An 18,558-nucleotide genomic window follows, 5' to 3' on the forward strand; every position below is an offset into this window, starting at 1 on the left:
CTCTCTCCTTAAAATAGGCATAACAAAGCCTATAACCTAAGTTCCTCAGTGACACTAGGATGTCTGATATAAATCATTATTCTATAACCCAAAAAGATTATAGAATTCAATTCCCTTATTATTAAAGGGAAAGGAGAGAAAACTGTGTTTGTTGTTTAAAGAACAGTCTGCTGTTCGCTGACAGATTCAACACTACAATGCACTAAAGTGGTAGACAGTCCCAGGAGAAAGGTCTTCCCATTTCATCTAGACATTGGAACCAGAAGAACATTTCACTCAGTCACATCTTGAAGGCTTGAAACTCCCAACCCATGGTGCATTCACAGAACTCCAGTTCAATTTTCAACAAAGCACAGGCCAGAGGCCAAAACATCATGAAGCAGGACAAGGGATGGAAGAAAAGAAGACAACTGAGACCATGAGGGACAGGAAAAAGAAAAACCTCTCTGACTTTCATCCCAGGATGGACTCACCTCATCAGACAGGTGACTGACTCCAGCAGAATGCAACATGCTGATTGATAGGTGACATTCTCTAAATCCCTTTGTTCATAATTTATTCATTACCTAATACTGTCCATTTACTTCCAGTAATAGGTTAGACCTTTATGATCATCTAAACTTCAAAGGTATAACTTGGAGACGCTGGATTTATAAAACATAATATCTATAGGGCTCTTTCAAAACTACTATATAACTTGCTGTTTACAACAACCATTACATACAAACAATTCTTATTACAGATGATGTACTAAGGAACAGTTAGGTTAAGAAAAAACAGTAAAAGGTTACAATTATTTAGTAGAGATGTCAAGTGTATATACCAAATCCAATGACTCACATCTACTGCCTTGACCATTTTGCTAGATTCTTTTGCCTTCCTTAATCAATGTTTCATTATCAAGTTTGGATCTGCAACTGGGTTGAACTCAGTAAAACAGTAAGAGGCTCTCTCTGGGTCTCATTTAAGTCCACAATGTACACATAAGGTTTCTTCACGTGTATTAAAATGCTTCTCACATATGTTGTCATATTTAACCTTCAATAGTAATGCTGTAAGCACCAACATTATTCCTACTTTGCAGATTATGAAAGAAATATTTAGACAACAAAATAACTCATCAAATTAACTTTGCAAAATTGCACAAGTAGAATAGGACTTGGGAATTCTGGTCCAAATGCCTCTGTTCTTCTGCTACTTTACCTCCATATTATCATTTTATCATGAGACTCAACCTTACTCCTTTTCAAACCATTGCTAAAGAGCAAGAATTTTAAGTATATGAGCTGAATTATCATTTCGACAACTACAGTCATGATAATTGCCAACTATCATATGGGATGGTTCTATGCAACCTTAGTGAATTTCAAACCATCTAATTCATCTACAGAGAAACATGGTCTACTGGCAAAAATGTAAACCAAAATAAATGAAACAATCTATTCATTGGGAACCTACATTAAAAAGTATACAAAATTAAGTATTTTCAAAAATTCCTTAAATACACCAATCACACTATTTTCATGTCTCTAGTAACTAAAAACCATCTAAATCATTTTGACTTAGCTCCCACAGAGAGATGCCCAAAATATCTAGCTGGCGGTCCTCATGAGTTTAAATAGGGTAAGACGGGGAAAAAGTGGAATGAAAGATTGGAAAATGTGATATTCTTAAGGGACAGACTAGGACAGAGTTTGAAAAGTTATTTTGTTTCTTTCGATATTGTTCTTCAAGAAAAAAAATATTTCCTAGTTATAGTTTCTATGTTAGTTATAGTTTCTATGCTCTAACTTTCTGTACTATGAATCAGAAAAGCTACAAGTCTAATGGTTCTAGCTTATGAAATGAAACAGTATTTATATGTACCACGATCTGTAAATCATCAATCCTACATTTAACAAACTCTCTCTGAACTCCTCTGAACTAAACTATAAAAAACTCTCAAAGGGTCATTAGTCCAACACCCTGCCTTTAACAAGTAAACTTCTAGTCATCTAGCTAAGATGCCTGTTCCTCTTTACTTAAAAATCTCCAGAAGATGGAGAATGTTTACTTAGTTTTTGTTATTTTGACAATCAGTCAGTAGAAAGAGAAAAGAGGAAAGAAGCAACTTGGAAAATAGAAACATCTATTGTTTGGGCTAGTGAATGAGAAAAGTTAGATGACTCCAGAGAGACTGATTATATTCTAAAGAAAGGGAGGAAGAGCTTTAGGAATCATGAAAGACGTGGCAGGGAGGAGGTAACAAACAGTACAAGAAATGTATCCGGCTGGGAATATGGCCTAGTGGCAAGAGTGCTTGCCTCGTATACATGAAGCCCTGGGTTCGATTCCCCACCACCACATATACAGAAAATGGCCAGAAGTGGTGCTATGGCTCAAGTGGCAGAGTGGCAGAGTGCTAGCCTTGAGCAAAAAAGGCCCTGAGTCCAAGGCCTGGGACTGGCCAAAAAAATAAAAAAAAAAGAAATGTATCCAATGCCTAACGTATGAAACTATAACCTCTCTGTACATCACTCTGACAATAAGAAAAAAAAATGTTGTAAGCGCCCCCCCCCCCGAAAAAAAGAGGTCGCAGGACAGCAGAAGAACAAGAAGAAATAAAGGAAATTGAGAAAAATAGCAAAACATCGCAAGCCCAACTTCAACTCCCCTAGTGGGGCAAGGGGAGTAAATGAAAGACAAGAGCAACACAGGTAAGGTGAAGGGTCTTGGCAACAGAACCACATTTCCAGCTGCAGAATAAGTCCATAGCACCCACAAGATGTAAACCCCCACTATCTGAGGGAACAAGGGACTGGGGAGAAAAAGAGAATGGTGAAAGGTGAATAATATCCAAATACATGGTATCTGTAATGAAGATGGTATAAGAAAACTCACTGGAATCTCTGGAAAATAGGAAGGAGAGGGGACAGAGTAAAGACTACAGCAGATGAGGTTAATCTGATCAAGGCACAATATCTGCCTGTGTGGAATACCATGATCAATTCCCTTTGTAAAATTAATACACTGGTTTATTTTTTAAAAGACTACTTACATCTTTAAAAAGTAAGTAAAAATAGGGCTGGGGATATAGCCTAGCGGCAAGAGTGCCTGCCTCGGATACACGAGGCCCTAGGTTCGATTCCCCAGCACCACATATACAGAAAACGGCCAGAAGCGGTGCTGTGGCTCAAGTGGCAGAGTGCTAGCCTTGAGCGGGAAGAAGCCAGGGACAGTGCTCAGGCCCTGAGTCCTAGGCCCAGGACTGGCAAAAAAAAAAAAAAGTAAGTAAAAATAGAAGTACTATAGGATCCAGCAATCAACAACACATCCAAAGGAAATGAAATCAAAGAAACACTTCACTCCCATGCATTTTGAAATACTATTCAAAAGATACAGAATCAATGTAACACTTGAACAAGTCCTGCCAAAAGAATGTGTTAGATACATTGGACTTTAGGTAGAATGTAGCCATGGTGGGAGATGGCCCATGAGACCATGAGGGTACTGGGACCATACTTTAGCACAGGAGTAAATTTGTTCTACAAGGGCAAGTTTGCCCACAACCTTTCACCCACCCTCTTACTCTCTGATGCGCTTTCCTTTTCTATCATGGAGTGCTATTACAAGAGGGGCCAGAATAAACAGATGCTGATAACATGAACGTGGACTTTCCAGTCTCCAGAACCATAAACCAATAAATTTTGTTCATTATAAATTACTTAGTCTCTCGTACTCTGTTGTAACACTACAAAATGAATTTAAGAAAGAGTCAAATCAATAGATAAATGGATACAGAAAATGTGATATATACACATTGATACACACAATGGAATACTATCTTTTAAGACTGAATTCTACTCAGTCTTATAATCCTACCAGTTGCAATAATATGTATGGATCTCAAGGACATTTTGTTAAGTGAAATAAGCCAGTGACAGAAAGACAAATATTACATGATTTTAGAGGTGAAGTCAAAGGAACTTTACCTTCATAGAAGAGAATCGAAAAGTGATTACCAAAGGCTGTGGGCAGGTCAGAGGATGTAAAATTTCAGTCAGATAGGGGGAACTAGTTTGGATATCTACCTAGTGGTACCATTGCCTAATCATATGCTAATATTCTAGGAATATCCATGTTATTTTCCATAATAGCTGTTCTACTCTATGTGCTCACAAATAACCATCATTTTACATTTTTCCAACTGCTACATTTGAGTGTGCATGTGAGAGAGAGAAAGAGAGACTCTAAATACTATCCCAAGCTAATCTTGAATTTACCATCTTCCCTCCTCAGCGTCCCAAGTGCTTGGATTACAGGCATGCACCACACCTGGCAATACAACTACAACTTTTAAGATATGTTTATCCTATTTTGTAGATGAGGAAATTGAAGTTAGACATCTTGCTAATGCTATATTGAATAATTAAATGAAGATTCAAATCCAGGTTTCCTAAGACTAAAGACCAGAATTTTGAGATAGGATTAGGGTTAGAGCAAGTAAATAAATGTACTTAAGAGTACTAACTCTAAGACAGGTTCTGATGACTCATACTTGTAATCCTAGCTATTCAGGAGGTTAAGATCTGGGGGTCGTGTTTCAAAGCAAGCCCAGGACAGGAAAGTCCATGAGACTATTAGGTCCAACTAAACCCCCCAAAAAGCAGGAAGTAGAGCTGTGGCTCTAGTGGCAGAGTGCTAGCCTGGAGCACAAAAAGCTCAGGGACAGCACCCTGGCCCTGAGTTTAAGACCAGCACAAAAAATAATATAAAATAAAACAGAAAGAAGACAACAGGATGAAGATGACTTACTCTGACTTGTATGTAGAATTTAAACCCCTTTGTACAACTATTTGAAATAAATAAATATTTACTAAGCAAAGTAGTTAAGGATAAGTATCAAGTAAATTTTGCAACTACAAATAGACAAGAGAGGGAAGAAAGATCTAGGGAAGAAATGTAACAATAGTAATTGTTTCTCATAGCATGAAATCAACCCATGCTGTTTAAAATGAAACATACATGTAGTCAATGAAGCATACAAAGATTGCAGCATCTTTTTTTTCTATAGTGGTTTTATTGAACATTTTACATTCACATCAGAAATGTATGAGAGATTCAATTTCTCTATGTCTTCACCAGTTCTGATGTTGAGAGTTGTCACTTTTAAAAACTTCCCTATCAAATTCCTTTATTAGGGAATTTTTCTTAAAAGGATGAAGATATTTTTCTTAAAAGGATGAAGATGATTGTAGTATCTTAAGGGTTTTCAAACTTTCTTACAGTAACCTCAAAAAGATTTTCTGGTTAAATGAGATGTTTAGCTAAATTTGAGCAATACATCTCATTCTACTTCAATTAGTTACTTCTCTGTAATTCAATTACACTGAATACTTATTTGCTTTAAATTAGCAAGAATATTATGATCTCATCCTCTTAAATTACTTCTGTTCCTCATATCCTCTGAACATGGCCACATGTAAGTATAAGTACATGTCTAGTTTGATGTTCACCAAATTTTAACACTAAGAACTGAACACTGACATTAGGATCATTTGATGTTTTCTATTAATTTCTGTATTACTTAATTTTTAGAACAAATATGTCTTGCTTATAAAATAATTACTTCTAGAAATAAATTAAATATAAATAAAAGAGAAATTAAGTTACTCCACCATTAATCCTAACTAATCAATAGCCAGGTATGTTTAAACAGTGTTATTTTATAAAGGTACATGAATTAAGGAAAAGCTGATTATTTAAAATACTACATTTGGTTGCTTTTGTTATATATTATGTATAACAAATAATATTGAGATCAAGAAAAGACATTATTTTTATATGTTATAAGGTAAGAAATACACTTAAGGCAGGGTATAATGATCCCAGATACTTGAGAAATGAAGATCAGAAGAATTATGGTTCCAGGCCAGCATAGGCAAAAAGTTGTCAAGACTACCCATCTCAATCAATAAAGAATGGTACTACACATCTGTAATCCCAACTATGCCAGGAGCCATAAGTAGAAGGACTGAATTTTGAAGATGGCCCTGGGCAAAAACATGAGAGAGAAACTATGTAAAAAAAATAATAATAACTACAGCAAGCTAGGCACTGGTGGCCTGTGCCTGTAATCTTAGCACTTAGGAAGCTGAGATGAGGAAGACTGCAGTTAAAGGCCAGTTCTGGCATACACAGAAGACCCCTTTCTCAATTAAGTAGGGGTAGCACATGACTATCATCTAGCTATAATGAAAACTGAGATTAGGAGAATCACACATCCAGGCAGGTAAAGCTGAAAAGCCCATGAGATTCCATCTTAATGGAAGAAGCTGGGCATGATGGAGCATACCTGTCATTCCAGCTATGGCAGGAAATGAAAAGCAGGAGGATTGTGGCCAGTCACATGCCTAGACAGGAAGTAAGAACCTGTCTCAAAACTAAACAGTACAGGTGCTGAGAATGTGGGCTAGTGGTAGAGTGCTCACCTCGTATACATGAAGCCCTGGGTTTGATTCCTCAGCACCACATATATAGAAAAGGCCAGAGTGGCTCTGTGGCTCAAGTGGTAGAGTGCTAGCCTTGAGAAAAAAGAAGCCAGGAATACAGTGTTCAGGCCCTGAGTTCAAGCCCCAGGTCTGGCAAAAGAAAACAAACTAACTAAACAGTACAAAAAATAGCCAAAGGTATGGTGCAGCTGTAGAGCACCAGCCTGTGAGATTTTAGTTCAAACTAATGGTAATAGTAATAATAACTAAGGCAAAAATAGAAATGGTTGGGGCATAATTTGTGTAGTAGAGTGCTTGTCTAGCAAGCATGAGGTCCCCAGTTCAAACTCTAGTACTGCCAAGGGAAAAGGGAAAAGAGGAGGGGAGAAAGAAAATGAAGGAGGAAAAAAGGGAGGAAAAAGGGAAAGAAGGAAAGACTGTAGGGAAAGAAACAACAAATGGTCTTGAAAAAACTGAATATCTATATGTAGAAGACTGAGACCAGATCCCTATGTTTTGCTTAGCACAAAAATGAATTCAGGGCTGGGAATATGGCCTAGTGGCAAGAGTGCTTGTCTCATATTCATGAAGCCCTAAGTTCGATTCCTCAGCACCACATATATAGAAAAGGCCAGAAGGGATGCTGTGGCTCAAGTTGGCAGAGTGCTAGCTTGAGCAAAAAGAAGCCAGGGACAGTGCTCAGGCCCTGAGTTCAAGCTCCAGAACTAGAAAAAAATGGAGGGCTGAGAATGTGGCTTAGTGGTAGAGTGCATGTCTAGCATGCACAAAGCCCTGGGTTCGATTCCTCAGCACCACATAAACAGAAAAGGCTGGAAGTGGTGCTGTGGCTCAAGAGGTAGAGTGCTAGCTTTGAGCAAAGGAAGCCAGGCACAGGGACAGTGCTCAGACCCTGAGTCCAAGCTCCAGGACTGGCAAAAAAAAAAAAGAAAGAAAGAACTCAAAATGAATGAAAGATCTTACAAGAACTGAAATTACTATGGAAAAATAATTGCAGATATAGACGTAGAAAACTACTCTCTGAATTGAGTTCACATAAAAGCAAGAATTAACAAATAGGATTGCATTAAATTTTTTAAATTCTGACCATCAAAGGAAACTATTACTAGAATGAAGAGACAACCCAAAGAATGGGAGAGAATCTTTGAAAGCTAGTCATAAAACAAAACATTAATACCCAGGATATATAAAGAGCTCAAAAAAACTAAACACTAAAAGTACAAATAATCCAATTTAAAAATGGACAAATTGAACATACAATTCTCAAAAGAAACACAAATGGCTAGTAAATACATGGGGATATGCTCAACATCAAAACAATGCTGAGTTCTATCAGAAAGAATGACATTGCCCCATTCGTAAGGAAATGGAAAGACTTGGAAAAAACTCATACTAAGTGAAGTGAGCCAAACCCAAAGCAATATAGACTCTATAGTTTCCCTCATTGGTAATAATTAGTACATGTCTAGGATAGTCCTAGCAGAATATCACAATAGTTCAATGTACATATAAACACATAAGATGATGCTAAGTGAAATGAACTCCAAGTTACAGAAATATGTGGTTTATCATTGTTGTCATTATTTTCAACATACTATGTGAAATTATGCCCTTTTCTTTTGTTTTTCTTCCCTAAGGTCACTGTATTTGATTTTGGTACCCTGGGTATTGTATATACATTTATCTGAATTAGGGAAAGGAAAGGGAATATCAAAATGGTGAGACAAAGGGTAAAAGGGGAACCAATGCTACAGCAATACTTGCAAGACAGTATATTGTAAACCAACTGTACAACAGAGGGGGGTGAGTTGGGAGGAGGAAAGGTGGAAGGAGATAACAAGTTTGACAAGAAATATACTCACTATCTTGCATAAGTAACTGTAACCCCTCTGTACATCACCTTAACAATGAAAATAAAATATAAAAATAAACAATACTGAGATTCCACACAATCCCAATCATCAAGAAAACAAGAGAAAATGCTGGCAAGGATGCAGGGGCAGGGAGGAAGAATTCTCCCACACTCTTGATAGGACTGTAAATTAGCAAAGCCACTATGGAAATCAGTATGGAGTTTCCTCAAGAAACTAAAAGTAGAACTACTGTAAGATCCTGTTGCACCATCTTAGGCATGTATCCAAACGACTGTGAGTTAACAAAGAATAGAGGTACCTGTATATCCAAGTTGATGCCAGTACTGTTAGAACAAGTAAGATAAGGAATCGCCGCCTTACATGCCAGCAACCAATGAACAGATAAAGAAAATGTGGTGTGTGTAAACAATGGAGTATTGTTCAGTAATAAAAGAATGAAATTGAATCATCTGAAGGAAAAAAATGGATGGAACTAGAGATCATAAAATTAATTGAGATAAGCCAAGCTCAGAAAGACAAATTTTGCATTGCTTTGTTCATATGTGCAATCTAAACTAATAATAATAATACATGATTTTCAAAAAGTAGACTACATGTGGAGGAACCAGTGAGAGAGGAGGCAAGGAGAAGTGATAATGGAACATGTTAGAAGTATAATATATGTGTGTATGTATATATATAAATAAAAACATTTTTTCTTATTTATTGTTAAAGTGATGTACAGAGAGGTTACAGTTTCATATGTTAGGCCTTGGGTACATTTCTTGTACTGTTTGTTACCTTCTCCCTCATTCCCCCCCTCACCTCCTCTTTTCCCTCTCCCCCCATGAGTTGTTCAGTTGGTTTACACCAAATGGTTTTGCAAGTATTGCTTTTGGGATCGTTTGTCTTTTTATCCTTTGTCTCTCTATTCTGATATTCCCTTTCACTTCCCTAGTTCTAATACCAGTATATACAGTATCCAGTGTACTCAGATGAGATACAGTGATAGTGCAGGAAGGGGATACAAGAGGATCATCAACAATAGAAACTATGGTTTCACATGGCATGTTGAAATTACAACAGTGATGTAACAGTCATTTCCATAACATGGAATTCATTTCACTTAGCATCATTTTATGCATTCATAAGGGCATAGCTATTAGGTTCTTGTGATCCTCTGCTGTCACTAGCCTAAACCTGTGCTAATTATTCCCTATGAGAGACACCATAGAGTCCATGTTTCTTTGGGTCTGGCTCACTTCACTTAGTATAATTTTTCCAAGTCCTTCCATTTCCTTATGAATGGGGCAACGTCATTCTTTCTGATAACACTCCTGAATATAATAAAGGCAGTCTATGACAAAGCAACAGCAAGCATAATTCTAAATGGTGAAAAGCTAAATCCATTCCCTTTAAAATCAGGAGCAAGACAGGGATGTCCGCTCTCTCCCCTCCTCTTCAACATAGTACTAGGATTCCTAACCAGAGCAATTAGGCAAGAAGAAAACATAAAGGGGATCCAAATAGGAAAAGATGAAGTTAAACTTTCTCTCTTCGCAGATGACATGATCCTATACCTAAAGAACCCCATAGACTCTACTCCCAAACTAGAGCTGATCCAAAACTTTGGCAATGTAGCAAGATATAAAATAAACCCTCAAAAATCAATGGCCTTCTTATATGCTAATGACCCGAAGACCAAGGCCGAAATCAGGAAAGCAACTCCTTTTGCAATAGCCTCAAAAAACATAAAATACCTAGGAATAAACTTAACCAAAGAAGTGAAAGACCTCTATAATGAGAACTTTAAAAACATGAAAAAGGAAATTAAGGCAGAACTAAGGAAATGGAAAAACCTCCCATGCTCCTGGATTGGGAGGATTAATATAGTCAAAATGGCAATATTGCCAAAGGCTATCTACAAATTCAATGCAATACCCATTAATATCCCAACATCATTTTTTAATGAAATAGAGAAAGCAATCTAGAAATTCATATGTAACAATAAAAGACCACAAAAAAACAAAAACAATCCTAAGCAAAAGGAACAGCGCTGGAAGAATTAAAATACCAAATTTCAAGCTGTATTATAAAAACTTTTTTAAAGGAAGAGGGAAGAAGGGAGAAGGTTAAGGAAATAATAATATAGACAAGATGGACTTGATCAAGTACATCATCATATATAAATATCATAATGAAACTTCTTTCTATAATTAATTTATACTAACAAAAAATTTGAATAGAGGGCTGGGAATGTGGCTTAGTGATAGAGTGCTTGCCTAGCATGCGCAAAGCCCTGGGTTGAATTCCCCAGCACCACATAAACAGAAAAAGCAGAGAGTGGAGCTGTGGCTCAAGTGGTAGAGTGATAGCCTTGAGCAAAACAAGCTCAGGTACAGTGCCCGGGCTCTGCATTAAAGCCCCAGAACTGGCAAAAAAAAAAATAATAATAATAATGGAAATGAAGTTCTTTAAAAAAAACAAAACAAAACAAAACAAAACAGGGGCTGGGAATATGGCCTAGTGGCAAGAGTGCTTGCCTCGTATACATGAGGCCCTGGGTTCAATTCCTCAGCACCACATATACAGAAAATGGCCAGAAGTGGCGCTATGGCTCAAGTGGCAGAGTGCTAGCCTTGAGCAAAAAAGAAGCCAGGGACAGTGCTCAGGCCCTGAGTTCACGGCCTAGGAATGGCAAAAAAAAAAAAAAACAGAGCTGGGAATGTGGCTCAGTGGTAGAGTGCTTGCCTGGCATGCACAAAGCCCTGGGTTCAATTCCTAAGCACCACATAAACAGATAAAGTTGGAAGTGGCGCTGTGGCTCAATTGGTAGAGTGCTAGCCTTGAGCAAAAAGAAGCTCAGGTACAGTGCTCAGGCCCTGAGTCCACCAAGTCCCAGGACTGGCAAAAAATAATAATAATAAATACAGATGAACTTATTTTGAAAAAAAAAAAAACTAAAGAGAGCTCAACATAACTGGCTCTCAACATACAACATTCTGTCTCTCCAAACTTATGCTGTTCCACTCAACCAAAGTCAGATAGACTGCAGCATGAACATGGAGGTGTGGCTCAGATGTTAGAATTGCCAGCCTTGAGCAAAAAGCCAAGGAGAATAGGAGGCCCTTCATTCAAGCCCCAGTACTGGGGCTTGACAGAAAGTGATAATTATATCTAGGTGACTAAAACATAGTACTTAGAAGTCATGTTTACTAATTTAAAACATATGAAGCATATAAAGCAATATTTAACACCTAGTAAATGCTCAATAAATGTTCTTTGCTTAGCCAGAACAAAAGTCACCAACTAGGGTAACATAGATAGAAAGACTGTTATTAACTGATACATTATAAAACCATACCCATACTGTGGGGATATATCTCTGTAGAAATACAGCTCTGGGCACCAAAGGAACCATACCTCAGTAGTTTACCTCCTTTACCTCAGTAGTTTTCTCATTCATTTTAACACTTGAGTAAGAAATTAAGAGAAATTAACAGTTGGAAACACTTCACATATTCCCAGCTGAATTTAGTGCCCTTAAATAAAATCAGTCACAATAATGACATTTTAGCCAGATGAGAGTCTGTGAGATAGACAAAGAGAGGTCTGTCCATCCATGCTCTATTCTCTCAGTGAATGTGGGGAAAATTGGAAAAGCTTACATACATATATTCCATGGCTTATAAAAACAAAACATAAGAATGAATTACAAAAAAATACCTTTTATTTCTGGTGGTGGTAGTGGTGACGGTTGTGGTGTTTACGTATGCTTTTTTTTTCTTTTTCTGCTTCTTAAGGGGAACAAAAAGGGGTGCAGAAAGGAAAGGAGGAAGGGTGAACAAAAGCAATGATAGTATACACCATGTGGAAAATGAACTATGCAACTTGTAGGCAGGGACAAGATGGGGGAACTAGGAGATAGTAAAGGAAGGAGTGTCATTGTCCAAAAGTGTCATTGTCCTTTACTTGAATTGTGAAATAACAAACCCTTTGTATAACACATTAACAACAATAAAATCATATTTTAAAGACTTTATGTCTTGATATTAATACCTCACAGCTGCTTTGTAGTTTTTATTATTGTTGTTGTTGGAGTGGGGGTGTTAATGGTAATACTGGGACTTGAACTCAGAGCCTTGTGTTTGTTAGGCAGGTACTCTATCTACCACTTGAGCCATGACTCCAGCTCTACCTATAGTACTTTGAATTCAAAACAAGTAAAAACTGCTAAGACGAAGGGTTAACATTATTCTGTCTCAGTTTATCCCAACATACAGCAGTATTTTCTGAAGAATTAACTAAAGGAAGACCTGCTGGGACCGGATGTATAAGCCTACCAGTCCATTTGTTTAGAAATGGATCCTTCTTAGTTCTTTTATTCACTAGGCTTTCCTATTCTGCATTTGTTTTACTTTAATGCTACTATCCACATAGTTGTTTCCAAGAGTTCATGTTTTAATCTAACCAATCACATCGTGGCTATTTATCTGATTTTTTAAGAACTTCCCAACCCACCATCAATGGAGATGGATTGCTACTTTCTCAAATCACTCCCTTACTGTCCAACTTTAGTGTATATAACAAATCAGCCACAACATCTAACATCTCAAATGATAGTTTGCAAATACACAACTACTTAAAATATTCCAAGGGGGGAAAAAGAAAGCCTTTGCTATGTGTACCTATCTAATGTAAGCCCTCTGGCACAGGTAGACTGTCATAGCCTAGTCTAATTGGCCGTTGCATTTCACAACAGAATTATTCCATGATCACACAAAGGTGATTTTGGCTGAATAACACAATCAGGAGGCAAATTCTGTCCACTACCTAATCTATTGATTCTTGCTAACAGATTATTGTTTTCCACGAGTTAGGTTCCAATATGCCTGTAATAGGCATGCTTCTGTTTTATTTTGTTAAGTCACTTGCTTTTCTGAGTTGCTTCCCAGCACTAACTTGAGTTTATCCACCCCACCCCCACTCCCTGCCAGGTTCATGAAGAGAAAACCTGTGAACGCAGTATAAAGGACACTTACCTCGGGCCCTGTGATATGCATCAGACCAGAAATAGCAGAGGCAACGGCATCATAACCAGCTCGCTGAGACATGGGACCTGTCTGGCCATAGCCTGAAACAAGAATAGAAATGATTCTCACTGGGCAGGGCATAGAAGTGTAGTCCAACCATTTGTATCCACCTCATCTTGCAGCATCTGTTCCTATTAGAGCTCCATGACCCCTTGAAGGAGGAAATAAGGATTAACCTGTGAGTCAAAACCTACTGACTTCCTGGCATAGCCATAGACAGGAAGATTTAGTTTATCCTGCAAAGTGTTGAAAAATAATTTTATTAAGATGTCAAGAACTAAAAATCAGGGGCTGGAGATATAGCCTAGTGGCAAGAGTGCCTGCCTCGGATACACGAGGCCCTAGGTTCGATTCCCCAGCACCACATATACAGAAAACGGCCAGAAGTGGCGCTGTGGCTCAAGTGGCAGAGTGCTAGCCTTGAGCGGGAAGAAGCCAGGGACAGTGCTCAGGCCCTGAGTCCAAGGCCCAGGACTGGCCAAAAAAATAAATAAATAAATAAAAAGAACTAAAAATCAAGAGATAGCACATAAAATGCAAATTTCATGGCAGAATTTTCTACCACTCCTTACTCTTACACTTCAGCCTCCTCACCCTATTACCTACCTCCCAGCTCAGATCCTGCCTCAATAGGCATATGATACTTTCCATATGTACAAGACAATATATAAAATAAAGCCAGACAGTATCTTCCAAAAGTCTGCTTATATATTTTCACAGGAGTACAAAAACTATAAATGACAAAGAAAATTGTGAACAGAATATTTTTAAATTACATCTCACAATAGTTTTGTGTGGGTTTTTTTTTTAACTGTATTTTTTGTGTGTGTTTTCTTTTTTGATACTGGATATCAAACCCAGGATGTTTTACTTGCTAGGCAAGCACTTTGCCATTGAGTTACATCCCAGCCCCTGACAGTACATGTGTGTGTGCGGGCACACACACACACATACACACACTCACACACACTCACACATGCTCATGCCCGCATCAATCCTGAGGCTTGAACTCAGGGCCTGGGCGTTGTTCCTGCACTTTTTTTGCTCCAGGGTAGCACTCTACCACTTGAGCCACAGCTCCACTTCTGGCTTTTGGGTAGTTAATTAGAGATAAGAGTCTCAGGGACTTTCCTGCCTGGGCTAGTTTCAAACCATGGTCCTCATATCTCAGCTTCCTGAATAGATAGGATTACAGGCATGAGCCACCAGCACCTGGATAAAGTTTCTTTTTTTTAAGGTCTCTCTGTGACTCTCTGTCTCTGCCTCTATCTCTCTGTGACTCTGTCTCTGTCTCTGTCTCTCTTTCTCTTTCTCTCTGTCTTTTGGAGACATGAGGCGACATCAGCAAGAACCAAGATAAAAGAGAAACCTTTCCTTCTGTTCTCAGTCTTGCTATATACTTACTATTGGATAATAAAGAGTATATCAGGAGCAGAAGTGGCACAATGGCTCAAGTGGTAGAATGCTAGCCTTGAACTGAAGAACTCAGGGACAACAAACAGGCCCAAAGTTCAAGCCCCACAACTGACACCCCCCCCCCAAAAAAAGAGCGAGTATATCAGGAGCTATATGAATCTCTCCAAATCCCATTTACCAGCTAGGAAATGAACTAGTCAAGAGATTCCCAGGCCCATCTGCTTTGCTGGTATAGGCATACTAATTATATACACTGTATATACACATGGCTTTAATTAGTTGTGTGTATGTGCACATGTGCGCACACACGTACACGCGTATGTGTATGTGTACCAGTCATGGGATTTGAACTCAGGACCTGGGTGCAATCCCTGAGCTTTTGTGCTCAAGGCTAACACTCTACTATTTAAGCCACAACTCCACTTCTGGATTTTTTTTCTTTTTTTAGTGTTTAATTGGAAATGAGTCTCAGAGACATTCCTGCCCCAGCTGGCTTTGAACTGTGATCATCAGATCTCAACCTCTTGAGTAACTAGGATTGCAGATGTGGACCACTGGTTAGAAATAACAAGAAAGGGTAAGTAGAGTGTCATGCTCCATAGGTCACCTGGACTGCTTCCTCAAAAAGTGTGACAGTATAACAGTGAAATGTCCTGCTGTATACTCGATGGAAGCCAATAACAAAAGTTTAATGTGATAAGAAGGGACCATAAGGGAAATAATTACTTTCCCTGTACAAAAGTAGAGAACTGAATGTTGAGCCTTACAAAACGAATCTGAGAGTAGCTCGTTTGCATTTACAAATTGTGCCCTTGTTCAGACTTCCAGCCTTCAACACAATGGTTCCCAGCATAGAGCAGGCCTCTAGGAGCAGAGAAAAGCTGCACCATAAGGCAGGAAGCTGTGTGTTCCATGAACCACCTGTTATCTCAACAGGAAGTCCAGAGAAGGATTAAGTTTCTGTCTACTCCAGGTTAGAGAAATCACTAGGTGCAGCTGGCCAGAAGCCCAAACCCCTCAAATGGTACGAAGTAAGAGCCCTCCCATTCCTTATCCCCTCTCTTTATCAGCACAGCTCCAAATGGAGTCTTCTAAATAAAAGCCTGCAGGAAAATATGCTTGGAAAAACAAACAGCTTCTAAATGCCTTGTGATACAAATTTTGTTTTTGTTTAGCTTACAACAACTGGGAGGCATAAATATCCTAATTACTTTAAATTGCCACCTCCAAGTAGTTCCTATTAAAGAGATGTATAAATAGTTGCTTATTTCACTAGTGAAATGGGAAAAAAAGAATAAGTTGTACATTTGAAGAGTCTGGATTCAAATTATGGCTTTGCCAACTGTTAAATCTTCAAACATTCATTTTGTCTCCCTAAGCTTCACTGTATTTATCTGTCAAATAGCAATAGTCACATCACAATTTCAGTTTTATTATAAGAATTCAGTTTGAATATATATATATATATATATATATATATATATATATATATATATATTCACACACATACATACACACACACAGCCAGGCACTGGTGGTTTATGCCTGTAATACTAGCTACTAAGGAGGCTGAGGTCTGAGGATCCCAGTTTAAAGCCAGCCCAGGCAGCAAAGTCCATGAGAATCTTATCTCCAATTAATCATCAGAAAACTAGAAGTGGTGCTGTGGCTCAAACAGTAGCCAGGCCCTGAGTTCAAGCCCCATGACCACCAACAACAACAACAAAATATTTTGTGTGTGTGTGTGAAGTACATTTCAAAACCATTGAGCATTATGGAGTATGCATTAATCAATAAATGTGTATCAATATATAAAATAATACTATATAATTTTATATTGTTCATAAAATATAATAACAAGAAAACTCCCTCCAGATATGTTGAAATGATGAGAATTGATCATCTAAGCACTAATACCATGTCAATAATTTATACAATTTGAAATTTTTAGGGTCAGGCATTCCTATAATTCCAGCTACTGGAGAGGCAGAGGTAACATGATAACAGTCCAAGTCTGTCCTTGGCAAAAGCTCAAGATCCTATCTGAAAAATAAACTAAGAACAGAAAGGAATGTGGGTATAATTCAAGTGGTGAGCCTGAAAACCTCAGTACCACAAAATAAAAGAATTTATTTGGGTGCAGTGGAGTACACCTGTAGTTCCAGCGTTCAAGAGGCTGAGATAGGAAGATCTAGAGGGTAAGACTAACCTAGGCTACATAGCATGATTCTGACTCAAAAACAAAGCAATTGAAATGTTTTGTTTGGGGAAGCTTGTATTTGCCCAACAAGAAAGAAATGACATTAATAATAAATAGTTCCATGATCAAAAATTATTCTTCCTTTTCACCTTATACTTACTTTAATTATTTGAATATTGACTACTAATACTATTAACAAATATTGTGGACAATAAATTAAGTTTTAAAGCAGAGAACTAACAGGATGGTTTTCTAACATTTCTGTTGGCTACATGTGAAATGGAATTACTTATGGAAATTTCAAAAGAGAGATGAAAGGTAGCTAAGTACAGAATCCAAATAATTTCTTTAATTTCATCCTCACAATCTCAAAAACAATTATATTCAAAATTTGCATTAAAGAAGAAACTTTTAAGCACATTGATTCTTTATGTTCAAGTAAGAAGTGAGGAAAATTAAGGACATTATAGAAAAGCAGGGGTACATATCTATGTGTGTTTGTGTATGTGCCTGTGTCTATCTCTGCTGTCTCTCTCTCTCTCTCCCCCCCCCCCTGCTTCTCTCTCCCTTCCTCCCTTCCCTGCCCCCCTCTCTCTTCTCCCCACACCCCAACTCTCCTTTCTTCCACTTACTTTCATTCTAAGGAACAATCTCGCCACCTTGTGGCCTTTGTGAACACTGACTATAAAGCAAAAGTATTCTTTCAGAACTCTTACTTAAAATGTGGGAGAAAGGAGAAAGATTTATATGATCTGAAGAGAAAACAAAGTATTCAAATTAGGTCGTAAAGATGGAGAATATCACAGTTCAAGGTCACCCTGGACAAAAAGAAAGATAGATCCCAACTCAACTGATGTGCATAATTTTACCCCAGAGATGTGGGAGGCCTAAGTAGGATTGTGATCCAGGAAAAATGTGAGGCCCTTTTGAAGAAGTAAAAAGACCTGGGCAGCTGGGGATATGGCCTAGTGGCAAGAGTGCTTGCCTCGAATACATGAGGCCCTGGGTTCAATTCCCCAGCACCACATATACAGAAAATGACCAGAAGTGGCGCTGTGGCTCAAGTGGCAGAGTGCTAGCCTTGAGCAAAAAGAAGCCAGGGACAGTGCTCAGGCCCTGAGTCCAAGGCCCAGGACTGGCAACAACAACAAAAAAAAAAAGATACAAGAATTATAATTCAGACAAAAAACATTAATTGGGGCTGGGAATATGGCCTAGTGGCAAGAGTGCTTGCCTCCTACACATGAAGCTCTAGGTTCAATTCCCCAGCACCACATATATGGAAAACGGCCAGAAGGGGCGCTGTGGCTCAGGTGGCAGAGCGCTAGCCTTGAGCGAGCCTTGAGCGGGAAGAAGCCAGGGACAGTGTGTGCTCAGGCCCTGAGTCCAAGGCCCAGGACAAAAAAAAAAAAAGACCTGGGCAATGGTGCAAGTGGTAGAGTACCTGCCTAGAAAGCACTCAGTTCAAACCCTACACTGTAAGAGAAAGAGAGAGAAAAATGTGGGGG

At 38.4% G+C, this 18,558-nt stretch overlaps 1 protein-coding gene and 1 long non-coding RNA gene across 12 annotated transcripts in view; one reads left to right on the forward strand and one right to left on the reverse strand.

Annotated features, from left to right (window-relative positions):
• Sugct (succinyl-CoA:glutarate-CoA transferase) overlaps positions 1–18,558 on the reverse strand; it is a 546,711-nt gene that overhangs the window by 476,057 nt on the left and 52,096 nt on the right. For all 11 annotated transcript variants that reach the window (XM_048339429.1, XM_048339424.1, XM_048339423.1 and 8 more), the window contains exon 7: positions 13,384–13,475. In XM_048339429.1, the coding sequence (XP_048195386.1) occupies positions 13,384–13,475 (92 nt within the window). The remainder of the gene's footprint in view (positions 1–13,383; positions 13,476–18,558) is intronic.
• LOC125346683 lies at positions 1,226–3,707 on the forward strand. Its single transcript, XR_007210005.1, has 3 exons — positions 1,226–2,227; positions 2,572–3,052; positions 3,272–3,707. It is a non-coding gene; the product is annotated as an uncharacterized LOC125346683 (long non-coding RNA).

This window comes from Perognathus longimembris, chromosome 2, assembly GCF_023159225.1.
Source record: "Perognathus longimembris pacificus isolate PPM17 chromosome 2, ASM2315922v1, whole genome shotgun sequence".
Classification (NCBI taxonomy): domain Eukaryota; kingdom Metazoa; phylum Chordata; class Mammalia; order Rodentia; family Heteromyidae; genus Perognathus; species Perognathus longimembris.